This window comes from Sorex araneus, chromosome 5 (genome assembly GCF_027595985.1).
Source record: "Sorex araneus isolate mSorAra2 chromosome 5, mSorAra2.pri, whole genome shotgun sequence".
Lineage (NCBI taxonomy): Eukaryota > Metazoa > Chordata > Mammalia > Eulipotyphla > Soricidae > Sorex > Sorex araneus.
Window position 1 is genome coordinate 170,638,366 of NC_073306.1, and position 24,066 is coordinate 170,662,431.

Sequence of the window (24,066 nt, forward strand, 5' to 3'; positions counted from 1 at the left end):
AGGCCTTGAGCGGGTGCCTGAGGACCCGGCAGCTTATAGGTGATGTGTATCCAGGTGACTTCTCGGTGTTCTCCCCGAGGGGTCCCAGTGAACTGCTCTCTGCAGAGGCTGTCTCTCTCGGCGAGCAGAGCTCTCTAGTCGGTCTGAGCTGCCCGTTGCAGGAGGCCTGCCACCTGCCAACCAACCACCTTGCAGGGTTAGCTCACCTGTTCTCTCAGTGTGTGGCTCTGTGGGGTCCACCCCGGAGACCCTCTCACTTCTCATCAATGCCAGAGACCAGGAGGAGCTTCTGTATCAGCAATTGGATCTTGGTTCAAAACTACTGAGAGAGGAGACAGGGAGGCAAGTCCTGGCTCAGACCCCACGCAGTGTCAGGGATCAAACCTGGGTTTGCTGCAAGCAAGGCAAGTGCTATTAGCTCTGAACTGTCTCTCCTTGAATTGAATCATGCATGATTTTTGATGCTTCCCATTTGTGTTTACCATGATGAGACAGAGATGTGTAGCATTTGAGCACTGCATTTTATTTTTTTTTTTTGCTTTTTTTTGGGGGGGGGCCACACCCGGCGATGCACAGGGATCACTCCTGGCTCTGCACTCAGGAATTACCCCTGGCAGTGCTCAGGGGACCATATGGGATGCTGGGAATCAAACCCGGGTCAGCCGCGTGCAAGGCAAACGCCCTGCCCGCTGTGCTATTGCTCCAGCCCCTGCATTTGATTTTAAAGAGTCGTCTTATCCTGTTCCTATTAAGTGAATTATTACATCAATGTTAAGTAAAAAGGCGTTGCTATTAAGAATATGAAGTTTGGGGGGTCAGAGTGATAATATAGCGGTTAGTGTGTTTGCCGTACACACAGCCCACCTGGGTTCCATCTCTGGCACCCCGTATTGTCTCCCAAGCCCAGACAGAGCCAGGAGTTATCTCTGAGCACCACCAAGTGTGACTCTAATACAAAAAAAACAAACAAGAAAATGATTATTTTTTAAGGCGCATAAAACTTGGGGCCAGAGAGATAGAACAGTGGGTAGGTGTTTGCCTTACACACAGCTGACCAGGGTTCAATCCCTAACAACCCCTATGATCCCCCAAGCCCCACCAGGAGGGATTCCTGAGCGCAGAGCCAGAAGAAAGCCCTGAGCACTGCCTGGTGTGGGCCCCCACCCCTCCCCCAAACAATATGAAGTCGAATCACCAGGAGAATCTAGCCATGCCACTATTGATACAACTGAGGCAGAGTTCGCTGTCTCGGGCTGAGAGACAGCACAGAGAGAAAGGCACTTGCTTACACACAGCCAAGCCCAGTTTTATCCCCGCCACCACATCTGGTCTCCTGAGCACACCAGGATTGACCCTTGAGCACAGAGTCAGGAATAAGCCCTGAGCACCACTGAGTGTGGCCCCAAAACGAAACCAAAGGATCCGTCACCTCAGAATGAAGTTGATTGAGCAACGAGAGCAGAGCATTTCTCAAAAATGGGTCTAGGGGCCAGGGAGACACTCCGAGGGCTGCACCACATCAGGGGCCACCCCGTGGGCAGGTGTCACCCGGTGGCCCAAGCACCGCTGGGCCCGAGCAGAAACACAGCACAGCCCCCACAAGCATTAAACCGTCAGACCCACACAGCCACGCCTGGCTGCTTTGGGAGTGACCCTGGGGCCTCTGAACACGCCAGGAAAGGCTTAGAAATAAGCGAGAAATAGAAAATGTCCTGAAAGTGCTGTCATTGATAGACAGCGACTCTGGTCATCCCAGAGAGCCGGAAAAAATCCGGACCTGTGCTTTGCTTTCTCCGGCAGCAGGCCTTGCTGCTTTCAGTCTAAGCAGCTCAGTCTACTAAGTTCTGTATATTATTAAAATATGTGTGTGGTCCGTGAAATGTGGACTGCTTGCTCTGCCTCGGAGCAAACACCTGCGTTTCTCTCCTGTTCACGACACACGGCCCATCAGGACACAGAGGTTCTTTGGAGCTGCAATGGTGCTTTCTGGTGCGACATCCCAGCCAGCCCAGGATGTGGCTCGCAGCTCCCCGGTGTGCCCTTTAAATCGCACCATCATTTTGTTTTATTTTGTTTGCTTTGGGGTCAGACCCAACTATCCTCAGGGACTACACCCAGATTAGCACTCAGAGTCAGTTCTGGCGGCTCTCAGGGGACCGTGCGGTGTCAGGGGTGACACCCAGGCCTCCTACACTGCCAAGCCTGCACCCAGCCGATTGAGCTGTCCCCCGGGCCCGTCGCTACTATCCTACTTCAGAGACGAAACGCTGCAAGCTGGGTAAATGATTCGCTGCTTGCTCTGTGTCAGGAGCTGGACTGCAAACCCACCCCTGTTTGGTCGGCTTCTCAGCACTGTCTTGCCTAGGTCACCTCAGACAGGACCCCACCCCCCCACCCCCATCTCCATCACCTCGGCCTGTGACCCTACCTCCCGAAATACTTTGTGCTGTCACTTTTTTAAAAACTTATTTTTTTTATGGAATCACCATGAATTACAGAATTACAAAGATATTTGTGATTGAGTTTCAGACATAGTGTTCTAAAGCCAGTCCCTTCCACCGCTGTCCCCAGTGTCCCTCCTGCCTGCCAGCCTGCCTCTGTGGCAGAGACATTTCCCCTCCACAATTGTCACTTCCAAGCTATGCTTTGTTTTTTGGGGGGGAGGTCGTTCACACCCAGCTAAGTTCTGGAGTTACTCCTGGCTCTGCACTCAGGAATTACTCCTGGCGGGGCTCAGGGGACCACATGGGATGCTGGGAATCGAACCTGGGTCGACTGCATGCAAGGCAAATGCCCTACCCACTGTGCTATCTCTCCGGCCCCTGCCGAGCTGTGTTTTGACTGCTGAAGAAGGCATGCACAGGCCTCAATTTCTCACTTTTTCTTGTTGCAGGAAGAGAAGTTAACCTTCTGGAGACCGCAGGGACACACACACCAGGTGAGTTCCCCCAGCTCGAGGCGTGGAGAGGCCGGGCCGGCCGCTCTCCCTGCCTCCCTCCTCCTTCCGCCCTCCCTGGCTCCCTTGGAAGCCGCAGACAGAGCAGTGCCCGAGGCCTTTGCTTTCTGGCTCATCCTGGTTGGAGTTGGATTCTGTCATTTCCTTTTCACGTTTGCTGTTCGGGAGCCAGTCCGCAGGCGTGTGAGATGGAGCCTGGCCCGAACAAGCAGCCTGAAAGATGTCTCCAGAGTGTCTGGCCCCCGAGGCCGGCTGAGGTTGCCCCCGTACAGGCCGGCCCTCCAACACCGAGATTTTTTTCCAAGAACCAGTAGCTTCAGTTTCTCCTGGGAACCTGGGGGGAAGCTCAGGTACTCGGGCCACTCCCCGGGCTACTCAGTCAGAAATCTGGAGGGATGCCCAGGCCTGCAGGACATCCTGGTGGACGGCAGTGGGAGGCGCCAGGGCTGGCGTCCAGACTCGCTTTCCTCACCTTCCCGAGGCCTCTCCCAAGCCCTCTCCCACAGACACACCAGCGTGGTGCGTGACCTGAGCTCACTTCCACACACTCCCGCGTGGCCCCTGCTCTGAACTCACTTCCTCGAACACTCCTGAATGGCCCCTGCTCTGAACTCACTTCCTCGCACACTCCCGAATGGCCCCTGCTCTGAACTCACTTCTACACACACTCCCGCGTGGCCCCTGCTCTGAACTCACTTCTACACACACTCCCTCATGGCCCCTGACCCGCCATCTCTCATGCTCCCTGGGAACATCCCCTCTTCCCCCCTGCCTCGCCCCTCCATCCCCATGATGCTGTCAGAGATGTGGGCTCCACCCTCGCTCCCCTCCGTGGATTCTACACAGCTAAGCTGCCTCCTCAGTGTGGGCCCTTCCTTGAGACGCATGTCATCATCCTGTCCGTCCTTTCCCGAGGACTCTGCTGATCGTGGCTGACCCGCGTCTTCCTGGAGTGACGCTCCACACTCTGGGGTTATGCGTTCCTCCCCTGCATTTCAGCCCCTCTTCCCGACCACGTCCTGGGCCAGGGCATTAACAATGAACTTGTCCTAACTACATTTCTCCAAATGTCTCACGTGCAAGGAATCCAGGGAACAGGCCTTTGATTTTCTTGGTTTTTTTTTTCTTTTTGGGTCACACCAGGCCATGCACAGAGGTCACTCCTGGCTCTACACTCAGGAATTACTCCCGGCAGTGCTCAGGGACCATATGGGATGCTGGGAATCGAACCCGGATCGGCCACAAGCAAGGCAAACCCAATAGCCCTACCCACTGTGCTATTGCTCCAGCCCTCATTATTTTCTTTTTAACCTCATTAGACCTCCATCCCCGAGATGGGCTCTCCTCCCTCTCCAAACCCTGCCTTCCCCATAGAGCATGGCCGATGCCCCGGGGCCTTTGCACTGTCTCCAGCCCCGCATACTTCTGCTTCAAGGCACCTCATTGAACAGACAACCTGTCCCTCTGCAGCGCTGTGACACGCTCCTGAGCAAATTTGCTCTCCCAAGCTGGGATCCCAAGATCCCAGCCTTCTGGCTCCAGATGTCGCTTCTGCACTGTTCTCGGGGCCCTGCTAAAGCACAGCATTGCCCACCAGAATAAAAGCCTCCAACTGGCATAAAGGTGGCATCCAAAAGCCCCACAGAATAGAAGGTATGGCGCTAGTGTCTGTGCTCGGAGAAAACGTGTGCTGGATCGGGGGATTATGGGTGTTCTCTGTCTGTCCACGGCCAAATCACAAAGGGACAGGGGTCTTTTAGACCTCACCTAAGTTCAGTGAGTAGACGGACTCAGAGGGGCAGAGTGCGTGGGCGGAGAGGGGAGAGGGCGCGTGCGGGCATAGAGCTCAGCTCTGGGCATCCAGGGAGCCCGGTGTCGTTGAATACTTCTGTCATCATCTTCGTGCTAACGTCTGGGTTTTGGGGGCGCATTGGGCATCTCTGATGGGCTTCAGGAGACAGGAGAGAATCCGGGTCTCGCCAGTGTCCGAGAGCCCCCATGGCCAAGGTGTTCGCCAACGCTCCCATGCGGCACAGATGCAGCAGCACTGTGCGGCCGTCCCGTGCGGGAAACCCCGGCTGGTCACGGGGATGGGTGGACAGGGCAAGAGAAAGGCAGAGGCAGTGAGGCGGGGTGAGGGGCGGGGCGAGGGGCGGGGCTCCTCCCTGGGCCCCAGTGTTTCCCCAGCACCCCATCTGCTCTCCAGCACCCACAAGGCTTTGCTACTCCTCCCTTGGCTGCTCGTGTGCTGTCCCTCCAGCCCGGCGGGCAACAGATCCGAGTCATTTCGGTCCGTGCTCGTTAGTCACCGTGTTTTATAAAGTCACCACAAACACTCTGGGCTCGGAACCTGGGGGTCTACTCCCTGATCAGGGCTCTGGGGACCCCGGGGAGCCAGGGGTAGAACTCAGGCCTCCTGTATGCCAAGGACGTGCCCCAGACTATCTCTTTGACCCCAACAGAAAGACTTTTTTTTTTTTAACAGAGCTGGGGTGGCCCCCAGGCTCAAACTCACGAGGTGTTTGCTCACGACTGAGCCACATTCCTGGCCCCAGCCTCCATTTATTGCCAACACACTTTCCCGAGCCCACCCCAGGCTGGAACTCTGTGACTCTCCCCGTTGAGGAGGGGCTGGAGTGATAGCACAGCGGGTAGGGCATTTGCCTTGCATGCGGCTGACCCGGGTTCGATTCCCAGCATCCCATATGGTCCCGTGAGTACCGCCAGGAGTGATTCCTGAGTGCAGAGCCAGGTGTGACCCAAAAAAGAAAAAGAAAAGCAAACAAACAAAAAACCAAAAATCCCGCTGTGGAGAAGCTTCCTGTTTTCCCCAGGCAAGCTCCTCAGCACACAGTGGCATGTCTGGATCAGCTCCTGCAGCCCCTCTTCCCACCTGGGGTCCAGAGCCCGCTCTCCCACCCCCCACCCCCGGACGAGACCTTCCTCCACGCCCTGCACTGTCTTTATGTGGATCCCTCTTCCCCGCCCCTATTCCATCGTTACGCAGTAGAGCTGCCTCACACTTGCTTGTGGTCCTTGCACACGTGCGCACCGGGGTTGGCACACTTGGCTCCAGTGCTCACAAGTTGCTGTGCTTGCCCGGGTTTGCACGCCATGGCTGTGGAGTCGGCACACCGTTGGTTGCAGTACCCCAGAGAAGGCACATTTGCCTGGGTGCGACCGGTCCCAAATGGCTTAGCCCCTGTGGGCAGTGCGGGGTGCCAAGCTCGGGGCCCCAACTTGCAGCTGGCGCCTTCGCGTGGGACCATTCAGGGCCACCTGGACTGAGTTCTTCAGGCCTTTCTCCCGCCCTGCCCCACCCCCCTTGGATTCCCTCAGGATCTTTGACTAAGTCCTTCTGGGAATGGGACCACATAAGTGACCGCAGTCCAGTAGTGACAGCAGGAGTTGTGGGTGTTGTTAGCGGGTCCCCTGCGTGGAGCAGTGCTTGGGGTTTGTCCGCACCTAGGGTCAGCCGCGTCTCTGCACCCGGCGAGCTGAGCTGAGGCCGGTGAGCTGGCCCTGTGACCAGGGAGCCCCGGAGTTCCCAGGAAGAAGCCCACAGCATCCTCCTGCAGAAGACACAGAGCACGCTTATGTCCAGTGAAGACAAATCCTCCTCATGTCAGGGTGCTCGGGTCTTCTCAGGGCCAGACAGAAAGCAGGGGGGCAGAGGCAGTGGGTGAGGTGCACTTCCCTTGTAAGGAACTGACCCCAATTCGATCCCCCAGCACATCCTATGAGAGAGCGATCCATGAGCACAAAGCTAGGTGTAGCCCTTGAGCAACTGCTGGGGGTAGCCCCCAGACCCCACACCAAAATATAGCAAAATCAGAGCCAGAGCGATAGAACAGCAGCTAGGGCACAGGTGTGTGCCTTGAACACAGGAAACCCAGGTTCCGTCCCTGGCATCCCATATGGTCCCCCTAGCATGGCCTGGAGTAATTCTTGAGCACAGAGCCAGGAGTAACCCCTGAGTATTACTAGGTGACCCCAAAAAGCAAATATGCATGCTTTTTGCATACATATATATGTGCAAGAGTCTCCCCAAGCCCGGGTACTGCAGCCAAATGACAGAGCTCAGGGGGCGATGTGGAGGGGATCGGGGACAGAGGGATGTCAGGGTGTCAGTCCTGCCCCATCTCCTCGCGGCGCTGGCGAGCCCTGAGCAGCAGCACGTGCAGAGCTCTCTCCCCCGCACCCCCGCAAGCCCAGCCCCTCCCCGCGCCCCGCCAAAGTGCCTGTCGGATGAAGGTGCCACGGCCACCGGGACTTAGAGGCGGCACCCCCTAGGGTATTGACTCGTCACCCACTCCAATGCTGATGGCGCAGGCTAGGCGCCCACGGTTGGTTCTCGCACCCCAAGCCTCGGGCTTCTGAACTTATCCTGGCAAGTCCCCGCCCTTGAAATTAAACCGCCGCTCTGTTCGCCATCTGCTGGTGAAGGGCTGAAACCACACCTGTGAATTCCGACGCCCCCAAGCCCAGGAAAATGAAGTGGGTAGGGTTTATTCATTTGTTTTATTTTATCTTATTTTGCAAAAGGGATTTTTTTTTTGCGTGAAAAAATAAACCACACACTTTTTTTAGTTTTCTGGTTTTTGCACGACACCTGGTGTTGCTCAGAACTTACTCCTGGCTCTGGGATCAGTCCTGACAGGGTTCAGGTGCTGGGGATTAAACTCAGGGAGTCTGTGTGCAAGGCAAGCGCCCTGCCATCTGTACTATCTCTCTGGTCCCTTTCTCCTTTTTCAAAGTTTTTATTTGCGGCACCCATGATTTAATATACTGTCAGTGACAGAGTCTGAGGCATACAAACTGCTTCTTATCACACAGCACACCACACTCGCAGTACCCCAGCATCTACCAACGCAGATTACATTAAACTAAGCAGAACTAGTACGTAACACGTAAGGCTTATACAGTCTACAAGCAGGAAGTGCTAATAATAGCATGCACTATAGCAACAGCCCTTAATGGCAAGTGCTTGTTACTTTTTTAAAAAATGTTATAGCCATTTTATCTTTTCTATAAAATACAGCTCCTTCGGGGCCCGAGGAGAGCTTCATGGCACTGACCTGGTGTAAGGTGGTGAATTTGATCCCGGTGATAAGTGGCTCTGGCAGCTCTCGGGGTCCCGAGCACTGGGCTCAGAAGAGGTGGGAGCACACCCCAGTGTGCCAGCCCCCGGGAACATGCATGGCAGAACCACACCAAAGGCACGTGATGCCCGGCAAGCCCCACAGGCAAGCATGTGTGAGACCACCACAGCAGAAAGACAGGAGGAGGAGGCGGGGAGGAAGACAAAAACTCTCCCCCAAAGAATTTAAAAACCATGTCCATGTTTCATTTCTTTTGGGGGGAGGGGGAAGTAAGGGGGTGCTCCATCCCTTTGAGTCATCTCCCCAGCTCTCTTCCTGTCCTTGAAACTCCAGGCACGCTGGGGGCTGTCTGTGAGGCTGTACAGGCGGCCATTGGTCTCCTGTGCAGAGCCCCTGCTCCTTGCTTCAACCCTGCTGGCTGTTTTCGTTGACTCCTCTGGAACCCAGGCACTGGGACCGAGAAGGAACTCACTCGGTATTTGTCTCCTGCACCCATTGGCAGGCCTGCTGAATTCCCACACTGTTTTCTAAACATAGACAAGGTGGTTTTGCAAATGGAACTGAAATGAAAAAGTGTTTCCTTTTATTAGCTTTCCCTTACAACTCTAGCTTAGCTCAGGTCCCAGCAGCTGTTTGAAACGTGCTCCCTGAATAGAAGAATCCCTAAATCAGGGAATGCCTGGCCCTGGCACTGGCTAACCCGTGACCTCCACCCCCGGTAGAAAAGCAGGAGCCCACCCCCTCCCTCCCCTCCTGGTTTCTACCCTTGACTTTTCATTTTGGATCACCGTGTAGTGTGGGGTGCAATCATGAGAAGAGGTGGGCTCTCTCAGTCACTTCTCATATCTCAGCCCCACCCTTGTTCATTTCTGGGTGCTCCCCTGGGCTTTGCCTGTGAGGAGATGGTGTTTAGAAGGGACAGCTGGTCGACCTGCTAAGTCCCTCCCCATGGTGGGGCCATCAGAGGTAAAGAACCACCGGACTCCGCTGTGAAGGCGGGTGCGAAGTGACGGGGATGGGGGTGTTTCCTACTAAGTCCCCATTGTCGCCGGTCTGTTTGCCGGCTCACCCTCTGCTGCCAGGCACAGCTGGCCTGTCGGTCCATTTGTCGCCAAGTGAGCCTCGTCCGACTGACACTGGTCCTTAGCTTGAGGGCCTCGTGCTGCCCGCTCCGGCCAGCGGGATCCCTGCCCGCTGGTGCCGAGTGGTCTCGGGCAGCACGGAATTGTCTTCCTCTGTCGGTTGCTTTGCCTCTTCCCACATCCCAGCTCCCCCTGACGACCCCCCACACCACCCCACACACACCACGACCACCGTCTCCCCGGCTCCCCCGGCCTCCCCGCCCCCAGCCCTCCCTGTGAAGCAGGATTGTCCAGCACGGAGACGGGACTGGTAACTGACAAGTCATTAGTGTGTCCGTCTTCAAACACGGGACTGTTTAATGTCAACACCAAACCCAGGGCAGAGTCGACCCCCGCGCCGGGGCCTTGGGAGACGGCGGCCGTGCAAGGACGCGCCACCCTAATGGTGTTTGCTTTTCCCCTGTGTAAACCAGATGATGGTTGCGAAGGACTTGCCCTTTGCTTCTCCGCTGCTTTTTTTTTTTTTACCCCTCCAAAGATGAAGCGAATTTCAATTCGTAAAGGGCATCTGACAGCTGAGTTCTCTCCTGAAGGCTAGCTGTTGTCAGAAGGAACAAAACAGGAAGCAGCCCGAAGGCCCGGTTTGGTCTCCGTTCAGGAAAATCTGTGTGTGTCCCTCCCACACACACCATTTCCATCGGAGTAGGGACTTTTTTGCACCAGGAATGGGAGACCCCTCACTCAGAGCACTGAGTCGAAGGGGGGTCAGCTCGGTCAAGAGAAATTTGAAATTTGAAATTAATTTTTTTTTTTTTTGCTTTTTGAGTCACACCTGGCGATGCACAGGGGTTACTCCTGGCTCTGCACTCAGGAATTACTCCTGGCGGTGCTCAGGGGACCATATGGGATGCTGGGAATCGAACCTGGGTCGGCCGCGTGCAAGGCAAACGCCCTACCCGCTGTGCTATCGCTCCAGCCCCTGAAATTAAATTTGAAATTAGAAATGGGTGGGGTTTGTTTTTGGTGTGAGGAGAACCATTGCTGGGCCCGGCAGTTGGGGGTGGGGTGTGAACACGTTGCTCTTAGTAGCTTTAGCCTTTTGCTTTTAGTCTGTGGCTACACAGCCTTGGACCTTAGCACCTGTGTCACTGAGAAAGGAATGTCCCGAGCACTGGAAGGCGGGCGGCTGTGGGAGCGAGGGCAGGGCCGGGGGCAGGGAGGGCAGAGGGCAGGGTGCTCCTGGGAGAGCCATCGCGGGAGGAAGTGTGGGCGCTGTGCTGTGAAGGGAGAGGGGACATGGCCGCTGGCTAGTGGCCGGGCTTAGGATCCAGGAGTTTCCAGGGAGTCACAGACCCCTGACCTGACGGTGGCGCTTCCCAGCCGGGCTCTGTCTAGAGTCTCCGCGGCCGGGGCCACAGCAGGTGGGCAGACACCAGCCCCCACCTGGGCCGGACTCCCCAGGCACTGCCAGCCGGTGGCTCCATCTTACACCCTTGCCCTGAGCAGGAAAGCCGCCAGCCGCCACGTGCCCTCGTGGTCGGCGACACCCTCTGAAGTCTGCGGTGATCACTGTCCCACCACTACGCCTGTGGTGCTATTAGGGCCCAGCTTTCAAACACTTTTGACATTTCCTCTTGATTTATGTCTCTGTCTTTCATCCTCCCACCTCTCTCTCTCTCCTACCCTCTCTCTTCCTCCTTCTCTCCTTCCTGGACTCCATTATCCCTTGCTCTCTCTCTCTCTCCCTCCTTCCGCCCCCCTCTCTCACTCTCTCTCTGTCTCTCTTGCCCTCTCATTTATTTTTTGTTGCTGATGTTTTATTTTTTTTTCTTTTTGATTCACACCCAGCTATGCTCAGGAGTTAGTCCTGGCTTTGCACTCAGGAATTACTCCTGGCGGTGCTTGGAGGACCATATGGGATGCCGGGGATCAAACTTGGGTTGGCCGCATGCAAGGCAAACGCCCTACCTGCTGTGCTATCTATCGCTCAGGCCCTCATTTCTTTTTTTAAACAGATTCCAAAGATGAGTCCTGTAAGGGTGGAGAGAGATCCTCGATCAGGTTGTGGAAGGAGGGGTGGGGAGCTGGCGGGAGGAGTTGGTGAGGGGCAGGGGTCCTGGAGGGGCCGGGGGCCAGTGCATGTGGTACCTTCTGTTTCTGGCAGATGGGGTGGGGGTCGGTTGGGGAGGAGGCGGAATGTGCCTAAGGGAGGAGCAGAGGCTGGAAACAAAAGTCTGGCCTCTGGGGTAACCAAGAGTACTTTGGGATGCATCTTCCAGCCAAGCCTGCAGAGAGGTCTCTCAAGAACATGGGCTGCTTTGGGGTTTCACCTTTCAACAGGTGCCACGGTAGGTAGGAACATGGCCCGAGGGGTCACTGTCGTTAATGCTCTTGTCCGTGTGCCTGGCACCAGCTAGATGACGCCTTCCTGGGTGCAGGGCCTCCATCTTTCCGTTGTCTAACGCTGCCTCCCTTCCCCGTCTTGTGAGTGTGGTGACCAGGGGCTGGACACGCCTGGCTGTGGTTTCCACACGCGTGCTCACCCGGGACCACACTTCTTAGGTGTCTCACAGGTGCCAGCTACAGTGCTCCCTGGGGGTCACACACAGTACTTGCGCTGCTCACACATGCTTGGGAATCACACGCTTTGCTCTAGTGCCAGGGAAGGGAGATCCCCGGAGGGCAGCACCACCAGGCTTGCAGTTGGCACATCCAGGCCAGCACTGGGATTCAGGCCTGGAGCCTCCTGCTCTCCAGTCAGGTGCTCAGCCACTGAGTTATCCCCACTCTGTGCCCACCCAACCACCCCACCCCACCCCACCCCACCACACCCCTTCCCTTTTTTTTTTTTTTTTTTTTTTTGGTGACATGCTGGATCTAGTCAGGGTTAAGGAAACAGCGGTAGAGCACATGCCTTGCCCCACTCTTACCCCAGTTCAGCCTCTTATCTTGGAAAGAATTTCCAGAGAAGATAGTGATGAGGTAGAATTGTTTTATTTCAGAAATAGGAGAGAGGAGAGAGAGAAGAGGGACCCCTACAGGAGAAAAGGAAGAGCCCACGTTCTGGGTTGCATGCCAGACCCCAGAACGGGAATGTATGTCTCTGCCCCTTGCTTTTGCTGAGTTGGGTCACGGATGGATTTTCCCAGACTTCCCAGGCTTGGGGCTTTTATTATGTAGGTAAAAGTCCATTGCTAGGTGTGGCCAAGGGCAAAGGACTTTGGAGTTTGGGTGGTCTTTCATTCATATTCTTTGAGTGGCCTTTTGTTCCTGCTGAAGCTTCGACCCTCCTCAGGGGTCAGCCTTCTTTCAGCTGGTGCGAGGGTCATTCAGTCTTATGAGAGCCTGATTCCCAAGAGGCCAGTCTTCATTCAGGTTTTGTGGGTGTCAAAGGCTGGCACAGAGAAACTTCTTTTCTTTCAATCCTATCTTGGTTGTATGACTGCCCCAAACTCATTGCCAGGGGTCCCCTGCCTCACTACAAGCCTGCCTCATCTGGTATTGAGAAGAAAAGCAAAACCAGCATCACCCCGAACCATGCCATAGAGAGGGTTTGTCACTATTCCTCTTTACAGAAGAAATCGCCCCACCTGTAAATCGCATAGTCAGTGAGAGGTAGATTCCGAACCTGATAATCCAGTCAAGCTTCTACATCTCAGAGCCCTGATCAGTTCTAATAAAAACGAATAAAAATAAAATAAACTGTCTATAAAGAAGCACTCACGGGTCCCAGAGATTAGAATATGATCGCCTTGGGGAAGCCATGTTTCCGCTCTCATGAGGAGGTTAGCTCACATTTTATTTCTCAGTGGAGACCTCTCTCCACCTTCTCCCTTTCCCTTCCTTCCTCTTTTCCTCTGTCTTCCTCCCCTTCTCTCGCTGTCTCTTCATCTCTCCTTCTCTTTCTATCCCACACTCTCCCTCTCTCTCTTTCGCTCTCTTTCCCTTCCCCCCGGAAATTTTCCCGTGAAGACGTGACTCCCTGGATGAGTCCTCGAATTGCATCTACGAAGCCCTGAGTTCCGTCCCCTGGCCACGGTTTTTGTGAACAAATACACAAAAACACAGGATGTCGATTTTAGATGTGGAAAGGGATTTGAAGACTCTTGCATACCACCCTTGGATTTTTCTGAGGAAAGATCAGAGCAAACACAGTCAGGTTTAGAGGTTTACAAAGAGAAGATTTGATTCCAATGGCAGTTAGCAAGAAAAAAATGCAACCTAAGAAAGGATGGTCAATGCATAGGTGGGAAATGAGAGGGCAAGACACCCCCCACCCCCCCGTCCCCTCTGCCTGGCCACCGTCAACCTCTGGGAAGCCAGAAAACAGAAAAGGCACATCCTTGAATTTCAAAAGGGTGGAGTCCATGCTTGGTGGCCAGAGGACTTAGGGTAGAAAACAGGCAGTTTTAGTTCTGCTCAATCTTTTTTTTTTTTCAATTATTTTTTTAGAGTGTATTTTTTTTATTGAATCGCCATGAGATACATTTACAAAGCTTTCATGTTTGAGCTTCAGCCATACAATGATCGAACACCCATCCCTCCACCAGTGTATATTTTCCACCATTAATGTACCCAGTATCCCCTCCCATCCCAGTCCTCACCCTGCCTCTATGCAGACAATTTCCCCAATACAGTCTCTCTATTTGGGGGCATTATAGCTTGCTTGAGTTTTCCCACCAGCATTCAAGCCTGCCTGTCAGGGGCAGACGCTAGATCATTTATTTTCTATTGCTCACTTTGAATATGAGAGGTCACATAGCCACGTTTGTGGCTGCACGCTTCTCGAATTCTAAGATTGTAAATGGTTGGGGTGCAGAGACATCTCTGTAGGGCACTAATCCATTTTGAGATTCAATTGGGAATCCCTGGACCAGGGCCTGGACCAAGTCCTTGCTTGTGGAAGCTCATGGTCTCAGGGGCTTGATCTGGAGCCAGTGAAATTGGCTCAGCACGGGGCCCGGAGAGACCTCTGGTGATGTGGTGTCTCCCGGGACTCGCTGCTGTGTCTCTGGACCAGAGGTGTTGGTGCACTGAGGTGGTTCTGCTCAATCTTGTGTGACTCTGGCTGTAACCAACTTGGGTCTGGACCGAGGGATGCAATTTTTCACCAGTCCGTTCCCTGTTGTCCTTTAATTCTGGAGGCGATGAGGACTTCTCTAGGTTAACTCAGATGGACACTGCCTGGTGGCGATCCTTACCTGTGGGTGGCCCCGGGGAACAGAATCCAGCAGCTGCCTGAAAAACAAGGGGCTTTCCTCCAGCATGGGGGGGGGGATGGGTGTGGCAGCAGTGCGTCTTGTTTGAGAGCTGGGAATGGGTGGTTTCACAGATAGGACGGTGCTGCCACACCTACAGTTACCCTGTTCCTCAATACCACCGGGTGTCCAGGAAAGAGCCAGCAGGCGAGTCCGAGCATGGCGCTCACTCGGTGCTCCTTCTCTTCCAGATGCTAACACAAGATAAGCCAGATGGGGTGCAGGTGCTGTAAGATGATACAAAGGTAAGTCAATCTGGCAACGAAACCCACCTGAATTGGGAATGGGACGGGGTGCCAGTGACGAGGGGCTGGCAGGTTCAAAGTCCCTGTGTCCATCCGTATGGTTCTCTAGAACCTGAGGAGCATGTCCAAGAAACTCCGAGCCTGGAACGACTTTCACGAATCTTTTTTTTTTTTTTTTGCTCTTTGGGTCACACCCCGAGATGCACAGGGGTTACTCCTGGCTCTGCACTCAGGAATCACTCCTGGCGGTGCTCAGGGGACCACATGGGATGCTGGGAATCGAACCCAGGTCGGCCGCGTGCAGGGCAAACGCCCTCCCCACTGTGCTATTGCTCCAGCTCCTCAGGTATCTTTGAAGGCCACATCTGGCCGCCTACTCTCTCTCGAGCTTTTCTTTCTTCCGTTTTGCCCGCTCCCCAGAGCCTGTGGGAGAATGCTGTCTTTCGCCCAGAGTCTGCCTGGAGTTGGATGTTAAGCTTCTTTCTACAGAGAGCTTCAGAGAGGCAGGGGCTCGGCTGATGCCTGTGATGACGTCACAGAGACTAAATTGCCCCGTCATATCTGTGTCCTTTAAATTTTTTCCACATTTTATTTGATGACAATATTAAGACTCAGGAACAAAATTCAACATAAAATAGCCAGGGATGGGGTGGGGAGAGATTGCTCTAGTAAGATATCGCCCCCTTCCCAAATGCAGCTCAGCTGGGCTGGGCACAGGCGTTGCTGTGGGAGCTGAGGGTTGGCCCCCAGGAGAGCCTGATCCCCTGAGCGTCCCCTGGGAGGGGCCCTGGGCCAGGCGCAGCCCCCAAACAGCAGCAATTCAGCTCTGTTACTCTGGTTCCTTCCACAGAAGAGGAGTTTGATTCTGCCGTAATTCCACTGCCACCTGTTTAGGACGCATTGGTGGGAAGCATCTGTCACATTATTCCAGACTTCATAGCACTTTTTTTTTTTTTGCTTTTGGGTCACACCCAGCGATGCACAGGGGTTACTCCTGGCTCTGCACTCAGGAATAACTCCTGGGGATGCTCCGGGGACCATGTGGGATTCTGGGAATCAAACCCGGGTCGGCCGCATGCAAGGCAAACGCCCTACCCGCTGTGCTATCACTCCAGCCTCTTCATGGCACTTTAATGACGAGAGCAGTCCATGGAGGGGATGCACCATCCGTACTCAATCACTTATTTCTCTGCTTACGAAGCATTTCTTTTCCTTATTATTTTTTTTAAGTTCCATGAGACCACTTCCTCCACCCCACATGGTGCGGGGGGATCAAACCCAGGGCCCCCAGCACGCAAGGGAAGAGCTCTACTCCTGTGCCACCTCCCTAGTCCCTCGGTGAACCCCTTTTTTTTTTTTTTTTGCTTTTTTTGGGTCACACCCGGCGATGCACAGGGGTTACTCCTGGATCATGCACTCAGGAATTACTCCTGGCGGTGCTCAGGGGACCATATGGGATGCTGGGAATCGAACCCGGGTCGGCCGCGTGCAAGGCAAACGCCCTACCCGCTGTGCTATTGCTCCAGCCCCGGTGAACCGCTTTTTAAGAAAAACTATGCGTTCTTCTCTGCCCCCTTTTGCGGTTCTGTTGAAGCTCCTGTGGCAGAATGCCTTATACCCACCGTCTCTGTTTGTCAGAGACACCCAGAAAGTTATGTGACAGGGAGAGTAGATGGGAACAGAGCCGCAGCGAGCCCTGATGATAGGGGGGTCTGAATCTTCCGTCTTGCCCCCGCAGCTATCTCTTTGATCCGGTCCAAGTGCCCTCCCCTGGCTACGTCAACGAGGTCAACAGCTGCAAGTTAGAGGAAGACGAGAATGTCAAGTTCAAAGGCAGGACGAGCAGCCAAGCCTTGGTGCCGAAAACCGAGCATCCGAGTGAGGGCTTGAAGCGGACGGCCAGCAGAGGGGCCGCTGCGCCCGCTCGGGGGGACCCGGGCGAGGGACACGGCGGCGCAGACAAGACCTGGGGCTCCTCCAACGGTGTGGGCCCCACCCCGGCGCTGCCGCCCGCGGGGGACGTGGGGGGCCCCCAGGATGATCGGGGCTCCTGTGCCAGTGCGGAGAACGGGGTGCACCCGTCCCAACCCTTCCTCGAAGGACAGGATGTCGGGGGGCAGGACGCGGGCCCCGAGGCCTGGGAGGCGAGCCCCGACACCCTGAACGGAGACTGCCCCGCGCTGCCCGCCCCGGACTACCCCGCGGCCGGAGAGAAGGACCGTCTCTGCCCGGGCGAGGAGCCCGGGGGACACCCGGCCGAGGCCCCGCGGGCACGCCGGGACTCCTCCCCCGAGGCCTTGAGCACTGCCGGCCTGAGTCTCTGCTGGAAGGACGGGGACCCCGCCCCTCCCGCGGCGCCCCTGGTGGACTTGGGGGGCGCGTGGGCACAGGCGCGCGGGGACCCGAGCGCGCCCGAGGCCGACGAGGACGCGGCCGTGGCCGAAGCGCTGGCGGCCCTGGAAGCGGCCACGGCGGGGGAAGAGGTGGACGAGGCCGAGTAGGGGCGGAGGGTGCGCGCGCGCAGAGACTCTGGGGGTCCCGCTGCCCACCCCTGGGGTTGGGGAGGACGCATCCGCGCACAGACACTCTGGGGTCGCGTTGCCCACCCCGGGGGGTAGGAAGGACGCGAGCGCACAGTGACTCTGGATGTCCCGCTGCCCACCCCTTGGGGTGGGGGGGACGCGTCCGCGCAGACTCTGGGGGTCCCGCTGTCGCCCTGGGGCGGCTTCCGCACAGAGAGATCCTGGGGCTCCAGCTGCCAGCCCTGGTGGTGTAGGGGGTCGCGTGTGCGCGCAGAGACTCTGGGGGTCCTTGCTGCCGCCCCGGGGTGGGGGACGCGTGCGCGCGTGCTGGACACAGAACCCAGCGGGCTAACTTTGCAGGCTGGGTGACCTCTTCCTTGGGTGCCTGGACCGGATGGCATCCGAGAGCATCCCTGAGCAGGGGGCCGGGGGTCGGAAGAGCTGTGGTTCACAATTCTGGAACCGGAGGGGGACTTCCCGCAGCCCGCGTGCCAGCCCCCACCTCCCGCAAAAGGTCTGAGGCGGGTCTTCTAGAACCTGCTCCTAGATCCCAGGGCTGGGTCCCCAAGGGTTCTGACTCTTCCCTCCAGCTGTCCATCCTATCTCTTGCACCTGAGACCAAATGCTGTATCCAGGGCAGAAGGTGACACCATCCATTTGAAGTGCCTAATGCGCCCCTCAGGTCCCCACCCGCACCAAAACATGGCTTCACCTTCAGGGACAAACCACCCAGGAAACTAATAAGACGTGACCACTTGTCTGGCCTCCAGTGGCCAGCAGAGTAGCCGGCCAGCAGTGGTCAGCCACTGTACTGTGATATTAAGACACCTTGACCTTAACTTTTCTTTTCTTTTTTTTTTTTTTACATTCTTACTTTTTCAACTCCTTTTGGGATCGGAGAGGTTGGTTCAAATAATTCTTCAAATCGATTGCATCGACTTTGGGATTTCAAGCTGCCGAGATTCAGAACGGCACACTAGCTATCCGTGGGTGTTCATTAAACGCTGGACTGTGATTCACCCTTCACGGCCGTGTCTGTCTTCACTCCAGGGGGGGTGTCCTCTCCCCAGGCTGGCGTTTCCTGCCATGAAAGGGTTCATGGTCAGCGCCAACAGAGGGCAGTGCGTGGCCTCTGGGCTCTTTCCAGGAGGGGCAGGCCCAGCAGGGCCCCGGGCGGCTGAGGGACGGCAGGCGGGGGGACCCTCTGGGGAAGCGGCGGTGGTGCCTGATGCAGGCTCGAAATCTGACCAGTCGGGGTCTGGTTTCCAGCTTTACCGTGTGACCTTGGGTGAGTCGTTCATTCTTCTCTTTTCACATCTCTTCGGAGAGAATTGTGATGGCGCAGGCACAGCAGGTCACCGAGGGTCCATGTAAGAGTTGCACGTGCCCCGGGACACAGAGGGGAGGACGTCTGCACCACGCCTTCCTGTCTTTGTCCCCTCCCTCTGAAAACTGGAGTACGGTGAAGCCATCAAGCGCATGTTGTGATGATTTCATATGAATAAGGGTTTCTGTTCTTTATTTTTCTTTTTGGGTCACACCCGGCGATGCACAGGGGTCACCCCTGGCTCTGCACTCAAAAATTACCCCTGCCAGTGCTCTGGGGACCATATGGGATGCTGGGAATAGAACCTGGGTCAGCCACATGCAAGGCAAACACCCTACCCGCTGTGCTATCACTCCAGCCCTGGCTTCTGTTCTTTTTTAAGGGCCAGCACACCCCGTAGTGCTCAGAGGTTACTCCTGCTCTGAACTCAGGCAGGACCATTGAATTCGGAGGACAGTGCAGTGCTGGGGACAGAAGCAGGGTCAGCTGCCTGCAAGGCCGCACCTTGCATACTATCTCCCTGACCCTAAAACATGATTTCCCCCTCCCCCACCCTTACATCTGTCAGATGTACTCTTTCTTGGGCCAGAGAGAGAGAGTACAATAGGTAAAAAAAAAAAAAAAAAAAAAACCGCTTACCTTGCACGTGGCAGACTCGGGTTCAAACCCAGACCCCACATGTGGTTCCCCAAGCATTATCAACAGTGATCCCTGAGCACAGAACCAGGAGTAAGCCCAGAGCACTGCCAGGTGTAGTCTAAATACCAAAAAAGAATGGAGGGACCAGAGCGATAATATAGCGGACAGGGCTCTTGCCTTGCACAGGGCCAACATGTGTTCGATCCCCATCATCCCATATGGTCCCCGGAACATTGCCGATGTGGCCCAAAAACTTTTTAAAAGATGAATGAAAGAAGTGGCACTCTTCCTTACAGCGCCGAGGCCAGGCAGCGTCATATCCTCGGGCCCTTTCACTGGACCACTGGCCCAGTTGCCCGAGAATGGCCAGTAGGACCTGTGGATGTACTGAGCACCACCACCTGGGAGCACCACCACCACTGAGAAAAGAAATTACACCGAGGGACTAGGGAGGTGGCTTAAGTGGCAGAGCACCTGCTTTGCATGCTTGAGCCCCTGGGTCTCAGACACTGGTTGGACATAGCTGGGTGGCCTCCAAGTACCAACCACCCCGAGCCCAGCTGGGCATGGCGACAAGCAAGAGAACAATGAAAGGGCCAGGAAGACAGTGTGTGGGGCTAGAACCTGCTTGGAGTGTGGGCTCTGAGTTCGATGCCTGGGTGGCGTCTGGAAGGCCTGAACTTTCAGGCCTGCAACTCGGGTCAAAGGTCGAGGGAGGACCTGGGCCCAGCCCCTGAACTGTCTCCCCAGCCCCAGATGTGAAGACCAGATGCCCCATGTCACACACGGCTATTTATGACTAATGGTAGCATTTCATGGTAACCGCATCTTGCTCACTAAGATGTTCAGGCACCCTCGATCACTTCTAACAATCTCAAATGGTTTGCAAACAAAAGAATTCCTTTCCTTTCATTAGCAACCTCCAGGCAAGAACGCAGCCCTAGGGCACTTCACATTTAGTTTGTTTTCCTTCTCATTATTAGCATCGTGGATTCACCTCATCCCTCCTTCTCATAGTGCTGCCACTCCTAGGACAGGATTGGGGGGGGGGGGGGGGACTTTCTCCATCTTTCCAACAACTTTCAAACTAGCAAACTGTGGGCATAAGCGCCCAGGTAAGAATCTGGGAGTTTCTTATGAGAAAGACACCAACCTGGAATCTTTGTTTCCTTATCAAATTTGATCCTATCATTGTTATTACTTTGGTTTATGGGGGTCACACCAAGAGATGCTGTGTCAGGACTGGAGCGATAGCACAGCGGATAGGGTTTGCCTTGCACGCGGCCAACCGGGGTTCAATCCTCCTCATCCTATATGGTCGCCCGAGCACCGCCAGAAGTAGTTCCTGAGTGCACAAGCCAGGAGTAACCCCTGTGCAACGCCAGGTGTGACCCCCCAAAAAAAGCAAAAAAAAATAGATGTTGTGTGGGGAAGGGGTACACTCCAAGTGTATGCAAGTATATTTTTGCTTGATTGATTCATAAGAGCTTTCTGCTTGCGGAGTTTGGAAAGGTTCATTTCGGTCCCGTGACTGAGAAGCCGCGTCCTCTGCAGTTTACCCTTTGGGCCAGCAGAGGGGGCTGCTGTCCCGCTCCGCCCAAGGACACCAGCTAAACCCGGCGGACAGCGACCCCTGCTGGGATAACACAGTGCTGGCGCCAAGGAGAGCTCCGTGTTTTTCTGGTGGTCGGAGTTTTACAGGTCCAGAGCTGGCGGTGATTGGGGAGGAACGGTACTGGGGAGGATCAGAGACGCCAAGAACTAGCAGGCCCCACAAGTGCTAAACCCCCTCTGGCCACGGCCAGGCCCGTACTGACGGCCTTGACTTGCGGGGCCTCGCTGTCCGGCCCAGGCGGTCTGTGCTTCCCTCGCGGAGGCCTGGAGATGAGGGTGGGTGGGCTGCAGGAGGAAGGGCATGCCCCCACCCCCACGTCCCCTGGTCCCGGCCTGTGCAGGGGGCAGCTGAGCTCCGCCGCCGCTCTCGTGCCAGGCTGCAGAGTCGTCTCCACTGAGCGCGTTCCATGCCCCGTTGCTCATAGCTGGGTGCTCACCCTGCAGCAGCAGGACCGGCCTTACCCCTTCCGCAGGATGCCTGAGCCATGGGCAGCACCTGCCCACCACCCGGGTCTACCAGGAGGTGGGGGGTTGGGGGTATTGTCACCTCCCTGGTCTTTTGGTTTTCTTGAGCCGAAAATGACCAACTCAAGGTCTTCCCTACATTAGCATCCCCCCCATCCTGGTTTTGTTTTGTTTTGTTTTGTTTTTCTTTTTGGGTCACACCCGGCCATGCACAGGGGTTACTCCTGGCTCTGCACTCAGGAATTACTCCTGGCGGTGCTCGGGGACCATATGGGATGCTGGGAATCGAACCCAGGTCGACTGCTAGCAAGGTAAGTCCGTACCCGCTGTGCTATCCCTCCTGCCCCCCCCCACCCGCCATCCTGTTTTAAGGCAACAACAGATCAGGAGTTGTAGAGAAGGCAACAAGGGCTGGAGCTTTGCATATAGGAGCCCTGGGTTTAACCCTGGTACCACATGGTCCTCTGAGTGCTGCCAGATGTCCACCCCAACACCACACACACACACACACACACACACACACACACACACACACACACACCCCAAACAGAGCCCCACAAAAATCCAAATTCTAGTGAAGCACCACCGCAAAGCAAAGGTGGCTGCATATGCACTGTAAACACTGCAACCAGGACTGGAAGGAAACCCGGAATGCCGAGGGTGCCAAACGGTCCTGGAGAAAGGAGACTCCCTCGAGTCTTTGGCAAACAGCCTTCCCTGGAGCCTGAAGGCATCGTGGCAAACTGGCTTCTCGTGGGGGTGCGGCATCTGTAACAGTCAGGGCTTCTCGCCCCAGGAGACACCCGTCACAGTAAGGTAGGCGGGACATTTGGAAGAAGCCGATGGAGCGGGGCTGCAGGCAGGGGCTTCTGCTTTTGGATACACACATGGAAATGAACACGTGTCCACATATGTGAAGGGACGAGGGGCTGGGACACCCCAGGTCACTCCTAGGAGCCCTTGTTTGTATTATTATTTTGGTTCTGGGGGCCATACTCGGACAAGTGTGCTCGGGGGCTACTCCTGGCTCTGTGCTCAGGAGTGACCCCTGGTGGTGCCCGGGTGCAAGGTCCTTGTCTTTCCTCCTGGGGCTCTCTCCCCACGTGCCCAAATCCCGCTCTCCCATAGGGAGACTCCCAGGGAAACAAAGATGTGGGTTGAGCAGCTTGGGGGTCCACAAGAGGGAAAAGTGAAAGTGGGGGAGGGAAGATGGGAGAAAGGAGAGAGGAAGGGAGAGGCAGGGGGAGGTCAGAGGGGCGTGGCTATGGATGAGCCCCTAGCAAAACCTGCACCCCTCCCCCCCAAGCAGCTACTTAACAGTGAGGTGAGGTGAGGTGCCACCGGGATCTGTGTGTGTGGGGGGGACAGGCAGCAGGAAGTGGGGGCGTTTGGGCATTTAGACGAGGTTCCCCAAAATGTGCAGTTGAGTTCAGGCTTGGGGATGAACCCGATAACATACGTTCAAGCTAAGACAACCTCTTGCTGGACAGATCGGGGTGGGGTGGGGGTGGGGTGCAGAAACCCAGACACAGGTGTCCTTGCAAGAAGAGGAATGGACAGGAGCACACTCGGGGGCAGGGGAAAGCAGGCAGGGTGCAGACAAGCACAGGTGTGTGTGTGTGTGTGTGTGTGTGTGTGTGTGTGTGTGTGTGTGTGTGTCTGTCTGATGGGCAGGGTGGAGGGGAGGAGGGAACCCAGGCTCCCCAGCCCCCAGAGCTCGGGGAGTGCCACGGGGCCTGGTTGCACCAGCTGGGCGGTCACTCACTCCATCTCAGGCTCCCGCCTTCTGAACAGCACGAGACTCAATTCCTGTTTGTGGAGGGACCCCTAAGAAATGAAACTACTAGACGAGGGTTGGAGCAGAATTGGGTATATATCGAACGTCGGTTTCTCGCTGGAGGGGCTGGAGAGATAGTACGGCGGGCAGGGTGCTTGCCTTGCACACAGCTAACCAGGGGTCCATCCCCAGCATCCCATGTGGCTCCCCGAGTTAGTCGGAAGTGATTCCTGAGCACAGAGCCAAGAGTGAGCCCTGAGCACCACCAGGTGTGGTCCAAAACAAACAAAAAAAGTAAAAACCTTTCTCTTCTGAAATGCTTCTAGTAATGATTTTTTTTAAAAAGCAGAGGCTTTGGGGGTAGGGCGTTTGCCTTGCACACGGCCAACCTGGGCTCAATTCCCAGCATCCCATGTGGGGTCCCCTGAGCACCGCCAGGAGTAATTCCTGAGTGCATGAGCCAGGAGTAACACCTGTGCAATGCCGAGTGTGACCCAAAAAGAAAAAGAAAAAAAAGCAGAGGCTTTACTGGAGGGAGCCTTGAGGGCCACCGTTGGGAGCTGGACATCACTAGCTGTATCCATGGGTCCCACATTAACCTTCCTCCCACCCACTCTGCCACCCCACCCAGAAGACCCTGGGAAGGAGCAGACCATCTGCATGGACCCCCGCCGGGGGACCAGGGGAGACGGCCAGGCCCTCCCCAGGCCGAGCCCTTTCTAAAGGAAGAGGGGGATTTGGAGCCGGCGGCACGCAGGAATCATCTGACAAAGCTGCAAGTCCTGCAGCCGGGGTCCCCTCGGGGAGGACTCTGGTGTCACTGGCGTGCTGGTGGCCTGGCGCGCAGCCCGCGGTGAGAAGACAGATCAACGCTTCTATGACGGGGGAGGTAACGGCTGGCTCTGGTGCGTGGGGTTGCTCCCTGCAGTGCTCAGTGCTCACGGGGCCAAACCTGGGCCCTCCCACACTCAAGGAGATTGGGAATTCTTAAATCTTTCCGGTGATTCAAGTACGCACAAACCTGGGCTATAAAGTAACCGGCCGGTGTCTGATGAAGAGGGGGGGATGAGAGCGATGCG

At 55.8% G+C, this 24,066-nt stretch overlaps 1 protein-coding gene across 1 annotated transcript; it reads left to right on the top strand.

Moving 5' to 3' along the window:
- The first annotated feature begins 14,585 nt into the window (after positions 1 to 14,585).
- C5H4orf19 (chromosome 5 C4orf19 homolog) lies at positions 14,586 to 18,162 on the top strand. Its single transcript, XM_004608070.2, has 2 exons — positions 14,586 to 14,643; positions 16,382 to 18,162. Exons 1-2 carry the CDS (start codon positions 14,612 to 14,614, stop codon positions 17,142 to 17,144), a joined length of 795 nt encoding a protein of 264 aa, XP_004608127.2. The 5' UTR covers positions 14,586 to 14,611; the 3' UTR covers positions 17,145 to 18,162.
- The last annotated feature ends 5,904 nt before the right edge of the window (positions 18,163 to 24,066 follow it).

Bases quoted from the DNA above. Each gene is read 5' to 3' on its own strand.
- C5H4orf19 (XM_004608070.2), top strand. From the start codon at position 14,612: ATGGGGTGCAGGTGCTGTAAGATGATACAAAG. The intron at 14,644-16,381 runs GTAAGTCAATCT...TTGCCCCCGCAG, and splicing joins TGCTGTAAGATGATACAAAG to CTATCTCTTTGATCCGGTCC.